At 37.3% G+C, this 14,357-nt stretch overlaps 1 protein-coding gene across 1 annotated transcript in view; it reads right to left on the minus strand.

Annotated features, from left to right (window-relative positions):
- Positions 1-14,357, minus strand: part of TERB1 (telomere repeat binding bouquet formation protein 1) — a 43,468-nt gene that overhangs the window by 13,531 nt on the left and 15,580 nt on the right. The window contains exons 8-11 of the mRNA XM_021704078.1: positions 10,087-10,239; positions 9,321-9,452; positions 7,811-7,936; positions 6,096-6,253 (exon numbers count right to left, since the gene is read on the minus strand). Of these exons, the coding sequence (XP_021559753.1) occupies positions 6,096-6,253; positions 7,811-7,936; positions 9,321-9,452; positions 10,087-10,239 (569 nt within the window). The remainder of the gene's footprint in view (positions 1-6,095; positions 6,254-7,810; positions 7,937-9,320; positions 9,453-10,086; positions 10,240-14,357) is intronic.

A 14,357-nucleotide genomic window follows, 5' to 3' on the forward strand; every position in this document is an offset into this window, starting at 1 on the left:
CTCAGGGTCCTGAGATTGAGCCCTGGGTAGGCCCCACTCTCAGCAGGGAATCTGTTTGGGATTCTCTCCCCCTCTCTTTCTGCCCCTCCCCCCAACACTTTCTCTTTCTCTAAAATAATAAAAATTTTTAAAGATTTTCTTTATTTATTTGAGATAGAGCAAGAATGAGAGAGAAAGAGAGAGCGGGCACAGGTATGCACACAAGCGGGGGTGGAGGGGCAGGGGCGCACAAGAGTGGGGGTGAAGAGGCAGAAGGAGAGGGAGAAGCCGGTTCTCCACTGAGCAGGGAGCCCGATGCAGCGCTCGATTCCAGGACCCTGGGATCATGACCTGAGTCAAAGGCAGATGCTTAACAGACTGAGCCACCCAGGCGCCACTAAAAATTTTTTTTAAATAAAGAGAGGTAAGTAAATAAGCAAACAAACAAATAATGAGGGCTTCCGGTAAAGATGATGAATTTAACACCTTAATTTTTAGTCCTGAGACCAGTGGAGTAAACCAACTGAAGAACAGTTTTCAAAAAGGCATAAACCCACAAGGAGAAGGAGAAATGAAAGAAGAAATAAAGGTAACCCAAGTTTGGAAATTGGAAAGCAGGTAGGTGAATGATAACCTACTTAGCAGTCTTAATAAAGCTGAATCCAAAGCTGACAATGGGAAAAGCTAAGAAACTACCTAGGATGGGCTGCCAAACTCTCAAAAGACTGAGGAATTGGAGGTGCTGGAACCTCTAGAAGATGGCATGAAGATGGGGCTTAAAAATAGGAAAACTGGATGAAAGTCTGTTTAAGAAATAGTTGGATTACAGGGGTGCCTGGGTGGCTCAGTCAGTTGAGTATCCAACTCTTGATCTCAGCTCAGGTCTTGATCTCAGGGTTGTGAGTTCAGACCCAGCATTGGGCTCCAGGATGAGCATGGAGCCTACTTAAAAAAAAAAAAAAAAAAAAAAGTAGTCGATTAGATCTCGACCCCCCTATTTATGCACACTTAACAGGCAGTTGACTGACACCAGAAGGTCCTCTCCTTCCCCAAGGTTGAAAGTTCAATCTCTGGAAGGGATAGAACAGTTTCTATACTGGAGGACACCAAACAAGGCTGAAGGCAGAACACTATTTAAGAAACAAATCTAAGCAAATATTCACATACTGAATACTAAGACCCACAAGCTTTCTTCTCCCATTTTGATTCCAGAAAACTGGTTGACAATCTCTAGGCAGGAGATTAGACGTTGGAGGTTCTCCCCAAAAACGACTCATCTAACTGATCCTATGAGAATCCATAATCAACAAATTTTCAGAAAGACTTTCAGTATCTGACTCTTAAATATGAGTAGCAACCAAAGACCACCAGAAATATGAAGAAAGCTAGAGACCAAGGAAGGAAGGGAGGGAGGGAGGGGGGGAGGGAAAGAGAGAGACAGAAAGCAAACAAGTAAGCAAATAGGCAAGCAAACTCAGAGGAAAAAGATGGAGTAGGAAGAAAAAAAAATTTTTTAAAGATTTATTTGAGAGAGGAAGGGAGAGAGTGAGAGACAGAGTGTGCCCATAAGCAAGGGGAGGGGCAGAGGGAGAGGGAGACAAGTAGTCTCCCCGCTCAGCGTGGAGCCTAATGTGGGGCTTGATTCTAGGACCCTAAGATCATGACCTAGCCCAAATCAAGAGTTGGATGCTCAACCGAATGAGCCACCCAGGTGCCCCAGAAGAAAAAAAAATTTTTAATGAAAATTATCACTGAGGGGCACCTGGGTGGCTCAGTTGGTTAAGTGGCCTTCTCTTGGTTTTGATTCAGGTCATGATCTCAGGATCTTGGGATCGAGCCCTGCATCATCGGGCTCTGGGCTCAGTGGGGAGACTGCTTCTCTGCCTCTCTTTCCCTCTCCCTCTGCTCATACGCTCTCCTTCAAATAAATAGGTAAAAATTTAAAAAAAAAGAGAAAATTATCATTGATATATTTAAGAGAAGAATGCCAATGGTCTTAAGTCCATGAAATAAGAGTAAGATTTAAATGGAGTAAAAAAGAGGCTTTGGTAACTACAAATATGAAAGCAGAAGTGAAAAACATATTTGTTTAAAAAGTAAATATGAGGGGCGCCTGGGTGGCTCAGTTGGTTAAGCGACTGCCTTCGGCTCAGGTCATGATCCTGGAGTCCCGGGATCGAGTCCCACGTCGGGCTCCCTGCTCAGCAGGGAGTCTGCCTCTCTCTCTGACCCTCCCCCCTCTCATGCTCTCTATCTCATTCTCTCTCTCAAATAAATAAATAAAATCTTTAAAAAAAAAAAAAAAGTAAATATGAGGTGCCTGGGTGGCTCAGTTGTTAAGCGTCTGCCTTTGGCTCAGGTCATGATCCCAGGGTCCTGGGATCAAGCCCCGCCATCGGGCTCCCTGCTTAGCGGGGAGTCTGCTTCTCCCTCTCACACTCCCCTGCTTGTGTTCCCTCTCTCGCTGTGTCTCTCTCTGTCAAATAAATAAATAAAATCTTAAAAAAAAATAAAATAAAAAGTAAATATGAGAACACTTCCTAAAATGTAGAAAAAAGAGGATGACATGGACTCCAGGAAACAGGAAATCAAACTAGGAAGGATAAAAAGAGCATTATGAGATGACAGTAAAGGAGTATCCCAGGGTAACAGTTGTATACTTGGCCTACAGGGTGTATTAGTTATTAATTTATTGCTCCTCAACTCCCAACCCAACCTTCTTTGCCCTACATTGTAAAACTGAAACTAGGCTCAATGGACTGCTATTCTACGACTAGCAATGATGTTAGTCTCTGTTATTAGCAAGTGCTGGAAGGACAATACAAGACTGCAAGAGAAAGAAGGGACTTTTTCTCCTTTTGGTGTTCTGTTGTTTGAGTGGTGGCAAATGGAAGTAGATACACTGAGAGAGGTTCATAATTTCTTTAAGGTATAACTGTCCAGTGATTCCACTCCTAGGTATTTACCCAAGAGAAATGAAAATGTAAATTTCACACAAAGAAGTACAAACCAATGTTCACAGCAACATTATTCATAGTGGCCAAGATCTAGAAGCAATCCAAATATCCATCAACTGGTGAATAAACAAGTTGCAGTACATTCATACTGTGGAATATTCAGTCCGCAATAAAAAGGAGCAAATATTAATAAAACAACATTGACGAATCTCAAATACATTACACATTAAGTAAAAGCAGTCAAACACAAAAGATTATATAATATATAATTCCAATGTGAAATTATAGAAAAAGAAAACTAGTGACAGAAAACACATCAATGACTGCCTGGGCCTGAAGATGGGGACTGGGACTGTCTACAAAAGGACACAAGGAAACATTTTAGGGTGAATGAACTGTTCTATCTTAATTGTCATGATAGTTATGCAGCAGTATAAAATTATCATAACTCAAACCGTATATTTAAAATGTGTGATTATCACTGTATGTAAATAATATCTTACTAAAAAATATTTCAGAAAAATGATTGTTTAAAGCAAAAATAATATTACTGAACAGTTTGTAACAATGTAGCAGTAAAATAATACATGGCAACAACAGCACAAAGAACAAATGGAAATGTATAATACACATGAGTGGAATATTATTAGTTGAATATAGACCATGATCAGTTAAAGATGTATAGTATAAACCCTAAAGCAACCACTTAAAAAAACAGGAATGTTTAGCCAATAATCTAAGGTGAGCTACAATATTTAAAATAATATAAATGAAGAAAGGAGAGTAGAAAAAAAGGAACAAAGAACAAATGGTACAAGTAGGAAAAAAGGAGCAATATGGTAGACTTAAACCCAAACATACCAATACTTACATTAAACATAAATGAAGAAGTGATCACATCAATTAAAAACTAGAAACTGTCACACAGGATAAAAAAAGACCAAACTATATGCTGTCTATAAGAAACCCATGCTAACTATAAAGACACAGATTACAAGTAAAGAATATGTCCATCAGGGGGCGCTTGGGTGGCTCAGTCGTTAAGCATCTGCCTTCAGCTCAGGTCATGATCCCAGAGTCCTGGGATCAAGCCCCGCATCAGGCTCCCTGCTCAGCAGCGAGTCTACTTCTCCTTCTCCCACTACCCCCTGCTTGTGTTCCCTCTCTTGCTGTGTCTCTCTGTCAAATAAATAAATAAAATCTGTAAAAAAAGAGTATGTCCATCAAGGAATGGATAAACAAAATGTGATATATATCCACTCAATGGAAAATTATTTGGTCATAAAAAGGAATGAAGTGCTGATACATGCTAAAACATGGATGAGTGTTGAAAATATGCTAAGTGAAAGAAGCCCGTCACAAAAGATCACATATTACATAATTCCATTCATATGAAATGTCCAGAATAGGCAAATCTATAGATATACAAAGAAGATTGTGCATGGCTGGGAATGGGGGATGCAGGGAAATAGCTAAAGGGTACAGAATTTCTTTCTGAGGTGATGAAAATATTCTAAAATTGACTATAGTTGCACATATCTGTAAATACACTAAACACTACTGAATTGCATACTTAAAATGGGCAAATTGTATGGTATATGAAATATATCAATAAAATATCAATAAAGCTTTTTTAAAAGGAATGAAATACTGATATAAACATGCATAAGCCTTGCAAACATTATGCTAAATGAAAGAAGCTAGTCACAAAAGCCCACATATTATATGATTCTTTATATAAGAAGTCTAGAATAGGCAAATATATATAGAGAGAAAATAGTTTAGTGCTTGCCTAGGCTGGGGAGGTAGGGAGAATGGATGGGGGAAATAGGAAGGCTGACTGCTAAAATGTATGGGATTTCTTTTGGGGATGATAAAAATATTCTAAGATTGATTGTGGTAATGGTTGCACAATTCTGTGAGTATACTAAAGACCAATGAAACGTCTTTAAACAGGTCAATTGAATCAAATGTGATTTACATCTCAGTAAAGCTGTTACATACACACACACACACACACACACACATAGCAGGATGTTTATTCTAGAGGTGTCTACACTGGTGACAGAATGAATATAATCTGAATGTCCCTCAACAAAAGACTAGTTAAATAAATTTATGATCATCTATAATAATGAATATTAGTCATTTAAAAGAATGAAATTACTATACTATTATACTAAGTTGAGCACTATGCTTTTATTTTTATAAATGCATGCACAGGGGTGCCTCGGTGGCTCAGTCAGTTGAGCATCCAACTCTTGACCTCAGTTCAGGTCTTGATCTCAGGGTCATGAGTTCAAGCCCTGTGTTGGGCTCCACAGTGGGCTTGGAGCCTACTTAAAAAGTAAATAAATAAAAGTAAAAATGCATGCACATACAAAGACACAAAGTGTACATTCACAGAAAAAATAGTGAAATGTGCATATACACATACATATACATATATGTAAAGAGAGGGATTATTATTTCTCCATCCTTTTTCTTTTTTTTTTTTTTTGATTTTATTTATTTGACAGAGAGAGACACAGTGAGAGAGGGAACACAAGCAGGGGGAGTGAGAGAGGGAGAAGCAGGCTCCCCGTCGAGCAGGGAGCCCGATGCGGGGCTCAATCCCAGGACCCCGGGACCACAACCCGAGCCAAAGGCAGATGCTTAACCGACTGAGCCACCCAGGCACCCCTCCATCCTTTTTCTAACTCTTATTATGCAAACGTTAGATCTCTATCTTCCATATCTCTTATTTTTTCAGTCATCATTTCCACCTTTTAAAAATCTTTTTTTCCCTATGTTCAAAGATGGTTACTCAAGTATCAACTGAATTTTAAATTTGAAACCATTAAAATCTGGGGCACCTGGGTGGCTCAGTCAGTTAAGCATAAGACTTGATTTTAGTTCAGGTCATGATCTCCTGGGTAAAGGGAATGAGCCCTGTGTCAGGCTCCAAGCTCAGTTGGGAGTCTGCTTGAGATTCTCCCTCTCCCTCTGCCCCTCACCCCACTCACAAGCTCACTTTCTTTCTCTCACTAGAATAAATCTTTTTAAAAAAACATTGAAATATAAAAAATAGCTTAGCAAGAAAAATCTTTTACCCTCCAACCTCTACTGTAGAAAAATACTTGAAAAAAGTTCTATATTCCTTGAAACAAAAAGGCCAACCTCATTTCTTTCTCTTTCAAGCTGTTCTATTCTGTGTAGAATTTCCTTTGCTTTCTTCCAGTACTCTTCAAGGTTCTTCTCTTTCATATTTACGTCTTTTAATTGTTCTTCATTTTCATCAAAAGAGTATTCTCCTAGACTTAGAGATAATTTCTCAGCTTTGTAATATGGGAAAAAATAATGAATTTATCCATTACTAGAACTGTTTTTTTTTACACTTTAAATATAATTTTAACACTTTAAATAAGGACTACCTCATACCCCACACCCTCTTCTCTAAATTTTGCCCATGCAGACTATCTTAATTGTCTAGGTGGTACCGAAAATAAATGGAAAGCAAGTACTTGGCAGAAGCCCAAGGCCCAGTCATAAGTTAGACTTTACTCTATCAGAGGAGTATAGGAGAAAGAACATCATGAAAATACATTATGCCAGGCACATAAACATCCCCAAGTATGTGGATACCAGTTTTAGGTTTTTTTTTTTTTTTTAACAGTTTTCATAACGCAGTTCCTTCCTTTAATCTTTTAAGTTTACTTTTTACATATTTCAGCAGCAATTCTTCTTCCACAAAGACCAATTCAATTGCCATCATTTCTTCCATGCATGCTCCCTCCTATCATAGGGTCTTTGTGCCTCACCATTGCTTATGGCTGACCTAGTTAACACTATACATTCAGATCTCAGCTCAAGAATCACTTCCTCCGACAAATAATACATTATATGTTAAAAAAAAAAAAAGATAGTAGCAAGGGAAAAATGAAGGGGGGGAAATCGGAGGGGGAGACGAACCATGACAGACTATAGACTCTGAGAAACAAACTGAGGGTTCTAGAGGGGAAGGGGTGGGGGGGATGGGTTAGCCTGGTGATGGGTATTAAACAGGGCACGTATTGAATGGAGCACTGGGTGTTATATGCAAACAATGAATCATGGAACACTACATCAAAAAATAAATAAATAGAGAGAAAAAAAAAATGTCTAATGGAAAAAAGAAAAAAAAAAAAAAGAATCACTTCCTCCGAAGCCTTTTCCGCTCCAAGTCTAGGTCACAGTCTTTTGTTATATGCTAAGATCTATGCTCCATCCATTCCTAACCCTTCAGTTAATATATAACAATTCATTCATTTTTGAGATTACTCAAGGACTATTTATCTAGTTAAACAAAGCTCTAGGGTGCAGACTGTATCCCTAAAACTAGCACAGTGCCTGCAAATAATAGGCACTCGAACATTTTTTTAAATAAACAAGGGGCACCTGGGTGGCTCAGTCGTTAAGTGTCTGCCTTCGGCTCGGGGTCCTGGGATCGAGCCCCGCATCGGGCTCCCTGCTCCCTCTCTCACTCCCCCTGCTTGTGTTCCCTCTCTCACTGTGTCTCTCTCTATCAAATAAATAAAATCTTTAAAAAATAAAATAAATAAATAAATAAACAAACAAATGCACTTTATATAATTTAACCATAAGTCACCTGTAGGCCTCAAATTTAAGTCCTACAACTAAACTGTCCACATTGCATAAAATAAGTGAATTATCTATATTGCTGCTCTCTTCCAGATAGGTTGAAATGCTGAAATACTCTTGTTGTCATGTCCAAATTATATACTCTGCTTCTCAAATTAAGAAGCACCTGGGAACCTAAAGGGTTTGGCTCATCAAAGCAGACATAAATTCCCCTTCATAAACTTTGGTATTTTTTTAAGTAACAAGAAACTTACTAATTTTTTTGCAATTGTGAAGCACAAAAGTGGCAGCTTTGTTTAGTTCCTCATTCTGCGATTCAGTTAAGGCTTGTATCATGAGTGGAAGCCCATTGTTTTTAAAAAGATCATACTGATTTTCCTCTGGAAAACATACCAAAATGAAAGTAGAAAATAGTTATAGTTATTTTTTCATAAACTATCTGCATAAGGTCATAATTCTTCTTTGTGATCATTATGATCACAGTTTAAATCTTTAGAATAAAAAATAGTTTCAGAAGTATTTTCCATTTAGGAAATAATCTTCTGACATAAAATACCTGTCTCATAAGTGATGATCTCTGAAATACAGCCACAGAGTAGCCATACCTCATTAAGAGTAAAAAAACAGCCCTCACCTAGTTTAAAAAAAGGTATCATTGAAAATAAAAAAAGTATAGTTGTCAGATTAAACCTCAATAAAAAATAAAAATAAGGGCGCCTGGGTGGCTCAGTTGGTTAAGCGACTGCCTTCGGCTCAGGTCATGATCCTGGAGTCCCGGGATCGAGTCCCACATCGGGCTCCCTGCTCAGCGGGGGGTCTGCTTCCCCTTCTGCCCTCTTCCCTCTCGTGCTCTCTGTCTCTCATTCTCTCTCTCTCTCAAATAAATAAATAAAATTTTGAAAAAAATAAAAATAGGGGCGCCTGGGTGGCTCAGTCGGTTAAGCGGCTGCCTTCGGCCCAGGTCATGATCCCAGGGTCCTGGGATCGAGTCCCACATCGGGTTCCTTGCTCAGCAGGGAGCCTGCTTCTCCCTCTCTCTCCCTCTGCTTGTGCTCTCTCTGTCAAATAAATAAAATCTTTAAAAAAAAAAAAAAAAAAGAAAAAGAAAAAATAAAAATAAAAAATTTAAACAGTAGAATAAATCCAGAGCACCTGGGTGACTCAGTTAAGCGTCCAACTCTTGATTTGGGATCAGGTCATGATCTCAGGGTTGTGAAATGGAGCCCCACAGCGTGGAGCCTGCTTAAGATTCTCTCTCTCCCTCTCAAAAAAAAAAAAAAAATGGAGATAGGAGAAGAGGAACACAAGGAGGAATCTAGTCCAATTACATTGGTGAAAGATGTTGAGGGGCTGAGGGCCTAAACTGGAACTGGGCAGAAAGGGATAAGGAGGGCTATGGATGAAGGAGGATGAGGAGCAAAATGACTGGTTTGGGGCCTGAATGACTTAAAGAAAGGCAGTACTTTCAAGCCTCTCATATGAAAATAAGGAAAAAACCAAAAGTGGATTTCCACTCCACTATTTTAATAAGCATACTAAATAATTCAATACTAGGGGCGCCTGTGTGGCTCAGTCGTTAAGCATCTGCCTTTGGCTCAGGTCATGATCCCAGGGTCCTGGGATCGAGCTCCACATTGGGCTCCCTGCTCCACGGGAAGCCTGCTTCTCCCTATCCCACTCCCCCGCTTGTGTTCCCTCTCTCGCTGTGTTTCTCTCTGTCAAATAAATAAATAAAACCTTTAAAAAAATAAATTCAATACTAACCACAATCCTCTGTGCAATGACCAAGAGTAAGTATAATGCTAAATTTTTCTCCTGAATCCAGACCTTCATGAAGCAGTAATGTCAGAAGTTTTGAAACAATCTGATACTTGGATAGTATTATTCCAAAAGTAGCTATTAGTATAAAATAGGGGGAAAAAAGTATAAATTTAAAACTTGAAACTATACATATGCTATTTGTCAGATCTTATCCTGGGAGAACAATACCATATCAATATAATAGCTAATATTCATATCTCATACATATGTGTATGTATGTGTGAATATAAATAAATGTATTGTCATAAGATAATGGCTTATAGAGCCCTCATTAATCCCTGGTTATGGCTGGGTGAGTCAGACTTCATACTTATCAGAAAGAGGCATACCTTAATTCTTCATATAATTTTTAAAAATCTATAAATTGGGTTTTCCATTGCTTATGTTTCCAAGATGTCCCTTCATTTCTCATCTAAAGTTTTTCATTTAATACTGCTTTTTCAGTGAAACAAAGGTTTAGAAATGACAGAATCTTATCTTGTTCTATCAGTAGACTTAAAGTCAGAAGACCTCGATTTGAACCCTGAGGGAAGTCATAATCTCCACATGAAAACAAGGAGTTGGACCAGATAATTTTTAAGATCCCCTCCTGCTTGTGAGACACTGAAAGTCCAATCTATGTTTGTGTTCAATCTATCATTTCAACACTCACCATGCTGAATTCAAATAAAACTCAACTGTAGAAAAATTACTAAGCATGTTCACTCACGATTATCAGCAATACACGCATCCACTGTCTTTGTCACCACCACTGCAAGCTTAGCACTGGAAAGAGTCTTGTGTGAATCTGATTCCAGTTGCACCAGAACTTGAGACAATACATCCAGTCCACCCACAGATATAAAGTATTTCTGAACATATGCTTAAGGAATAAAGCAGCGAAACTATTAATACCTCAAACAAGAAAAGTGTATGGTTCCATTCAATTAATTTGCACTAAATATGACATTCACATGACTTTTTCAAACACTAAAAATCCCAAAATTAAAGAATGAAAAATCCAATCTTTACCTGTGCATACATATAATCATAAAATGGGTCATTTGCTTAGGTAAGAAATGAACTTTTACATAGAACAACTACATATACAGTACAGTGTTTCCTGTTAGATATGTTTTTTGTTTCATTTAGCAAGAACTGGTATATTTTGCAAGAATGACATTAGTAAACTCGAAGTCTTTCAATAGAGCTATGAAGAATAGATTCATTCATTTAGCTTGGTATTGCAATTAGCAAGCTGCCCATTTTCTGAATTCCAACATAACTCATTCCTTAGATTGCTTGAATCTACAAAGGGCAAAGTAATTACTCCAAAGGAACACATATTTTCTCCATCTTATTTAAGCCTAATTCTTTTACTTCTTAGAACATAAAATTATAACATATTATTGAGAGACATAACTATTCCAAAAAAATACTCAGTGAAAAATACATTTTTTAAAAAAGTTTGAAGTGTCTTGTTCCACTGTTGAAAAGGATTCTGATGGGAAAGTATCCCATGGGTCTGTGCATTCAATAGTCTTCACAGCCCCTATATAAGCAGTGGGTTTATAACAAATGGATATAATTCTGCCACAAATCTTTCCAGTCTACCCTAGCATCACAAATTGAACCAAGATTATTTTTTTTAAGATTTATTTATTTGAGAGAGAGCGAGAGAAAGAGCACAAGTGGGATGAGGGACAGAGGGAGAAGCAGGCTCTCCGCTGAGTAGGGAACCTGATGCAGGACTTGATCCAGGGACTCTGGGATCATGACCTGAGCCGAAGGCAGGCACTTAACCAACTGAGCCACCCAGGTGCCCTGAGCAAAGATGATTTAAATGAAAAAATTACTTTTTATACTGTTTGATAAAACACAAAGATCTTAATCTAAAGAAAAAAAAAAAAACCCATCAAGTTCAGGGACACCTGGGTGGCATGGTAGGTTAAGCCTCTGACTACTGGTTTCAGCTCAGGTCATGATCTCAGGGCTGTAAGAGCAAGCCCTGTGTCAGGCTCCAGGCTCAGTGCAGAATCTGCTTGGGATTCTCTCTCCTCCCCCTTTGCCCCTCCTGCTCATATTCTCTCTCTCTCTCAAGTAAATAAATATTTAAAAAATATGTATTGGGGCGCCTGGGTGGCTTAGTCGTTAAGCGTCTGCCTTCGGCTCAGGTCATGATCCCAGGGTCCTGGGATCGAGCCCTGCATTGGGCTCCCTGCTCTGTCAAAAGCCTGCTTCTCCCTCTCCCGCTCCCCCTGCTTGTATTCCCTCTCTAGCTGTCTCTCTGTGTCAAATAAATAAATAAAATCTTTAAAAATAAATAAATAAAAAATATGTATTAAAAAAAATATCAGGTTCAGAATTTTCTATATCTGGGAAAGGAGGTGTTAGGAAATGTTACTGAAGGATAAGCAACCATTTTCAATATTATGGAGACTCCAAAACAGGCTTCTTTTCTGCAAAGTATTTTCATTAAAAAACAAAACAAAACAAAAACCTCTTGAAAAAGAAATATCTTTAAATGTTTAGATAAAAATGGCACTGTGTGACCACATTTTCTAGTAATAGCCTATGTAATAAAAATTCAGGCTTATAAGCATAAGAACATCCTAGTCTACACTTGTACACTGAATATTTCAAATTTTATCTAATCTCTTATTTCATACAAGTTTGCTAAGAGTAATGAGGTCCTAAAATTATTACTATTTCAAGTTGACTTTTAGAGAAAAAGGAAATGTCAAAGCATCATGGAAAGAGAATACAATTTTGGAATTATAGAGATATGTTCCTTTGCACGTGAAACATGACTATTTGCTTTAAATACGTGAATATAGGTACACACCAACAATGTGTGAGAAAGTTCTAGTTGCTCCATATCCTCATCAACGTTTAATATTACTAGCCTTTCTGCTTTTAGGCATGGTGTGAGTGTGTAGTGGTATCCCTGGGGTTTTAGTTTGGATTTCTCTGATGACCAATGATTTTGAGCAGCTTTTCAAAAACTTTCTCATTACTTATTTACAATTTAATACTTGTATCTTCTTTGGTAAAGTATTTGTCCAAATCTTGCCCATTTTTTTAATCATTAGGTTGTTTTTTGTCCTACCAATTTGTAGGAGTTCTCTATATATTTTGGGTACAAGATCTTTGTCAGATGTACATTTCACAAATATTTTCTTCCAGTCTATGGTTTTCCTTTTCATTTTAACATGGTCTTTTGAAGAGTTAAAGCTTTCAATTTCACTGAAGTCCAATTTCTCATTTTTTCCTTAGTGGCTCATACTTTTTGTGTCCTAAGAAATCTTTGTCTTCTCCCAAATTATGAAGATTTGCTCCTATGTTTTTGTCTAGAATTTTACGGTTTTAGTTCTTACACTTAGGTCTGTGGATCACTTCAGGTTAATTTTTACAAACAGTATAAAATTAGGGTTGAGATTCATATTATGTGTACAGATATCCACTCTTTCCAGAAACATTTGTTGAAAAGACAAATTCCCACATGGAATTGTTATGGCACCTTTTTAGAAAACCAGCGACTATATATGTGTGGGTCTATTTCTGGATTCTCTATTTTGTTCCATTGATCTAATATGTCTACACTTAAACTAATGCCACACTTTCTTGATTACTGTATGATAAGTATTGAAATCAAGTAATATAAATCCCATAATTTTGACCTTTTTCAAAACAGTTTTGACTATCCTCGCCCCTTTGCATTTCCATGTAAATTTAGAATCAGCCTGTCAATTTCTACAGCAATGCCTGCTGGTATTTTGATGGGAATGCCTTGAATCAAGAGATGAATTTGCAAAGTGACATTCTAATAATACTGAGTCTTACAATCCATGAGTGTAATATATCTCCCATTTATTTAGGTTTTCTTTACCTCAGCAATGTTTCATAGTTTTCAGCATATAGACATTGCACATATTTCATTAAATATATCCCTAAGTAGTTTTTTGATATGATTATAAACGATAGTTTAAGTTCCCGATTGCTTGTTGCTACTACATAGAAATACAGTTGATTTCTGTATATGACCCTGTATCCTGCAACCTTGCTAAAATCATTTATTCATTCCTGTAGCTTTATTGTAGATTCTTCAATCACGTCACGTATTAATAAATACTGTATTTTCTTTTCCTTTTCAATCTCTATGCCTTTTATTTTCTTGTCTTATTTCACCGACCTGAACACCCAGTAAAATGTTAAAGCATTGAGAGTGGCCATCCTTGTTTTTTTCCAGTCTTGGGGTTGGTGGAGGGCACATTAAGTCTTTCATTATTGACTATGTTAACTGTGTTTTGTAGAGGCCCTCTATCACACTGAGAAATTCTATCTATTCCTAGTTTACCAAAAGCTTTTGTCACAAATGTATGTTGAACTACGCGAAAAGCTTTCCTTGCATCCTTTCAGACTGTATAGTTTTTCTTTTCTGTCATAACCTGTGAATATGGTGAATTTTCCAATGTTCAACCAATCTTGTATTCCTAGGATAAATGTCACTTGGTCATAATATATTATCCTTTCTGTATATTGCTGGATTTGATTTGTTAATATTTTTTAAAATTTTAATTATAACTTTTTAAAAATTTCTTTAAGTAAGCTCTGAACCCAACATGGGGCTTGAACTCATGACCCCAAGATCAAGAGCCACATGCTCTACAGACTAAGCCAGCCAGGAACCCCTGATTTGTTAATGTTTTGCTAAGGATGCTTGCATCTATATTCATAAAGGATATTGACGTACAGTTTTCTTGTAAAGTCTTTTTCAAGTTTTAGTATGGGAATAATGCTGATCTAAAATGTATGGGCAAAGGATCGCCTGGCTGGCTCAGTCAGTAGAGCATGGAACTCTTGTTCTTGAGTCGTGAGTTCAAGCCCCATGTTGGGCATGAAGATTACTTAAATAAAATAATAAAATAAAATAAAATAAAATAAAATAAAATAAAATAAAATAAAATAAAATAAAATAAAATAAAATAAAATAAAATAAAA

This window comes from Neomonachus schauinslandi, chromosome 16 (genome assembly GCF_002201575.2).
Source record: "Neomonachus schauinslandi chromosome 16, ASM220157v2, whole genome shotgun sequence".
NCBI classification, from domain to species: domain Eukaryota; kingdom Metazoa; phylum Chordata; class Mammalia; order Carnivora; family Phocidae; genus Neomonachus; species Neomonachus schauinslandi.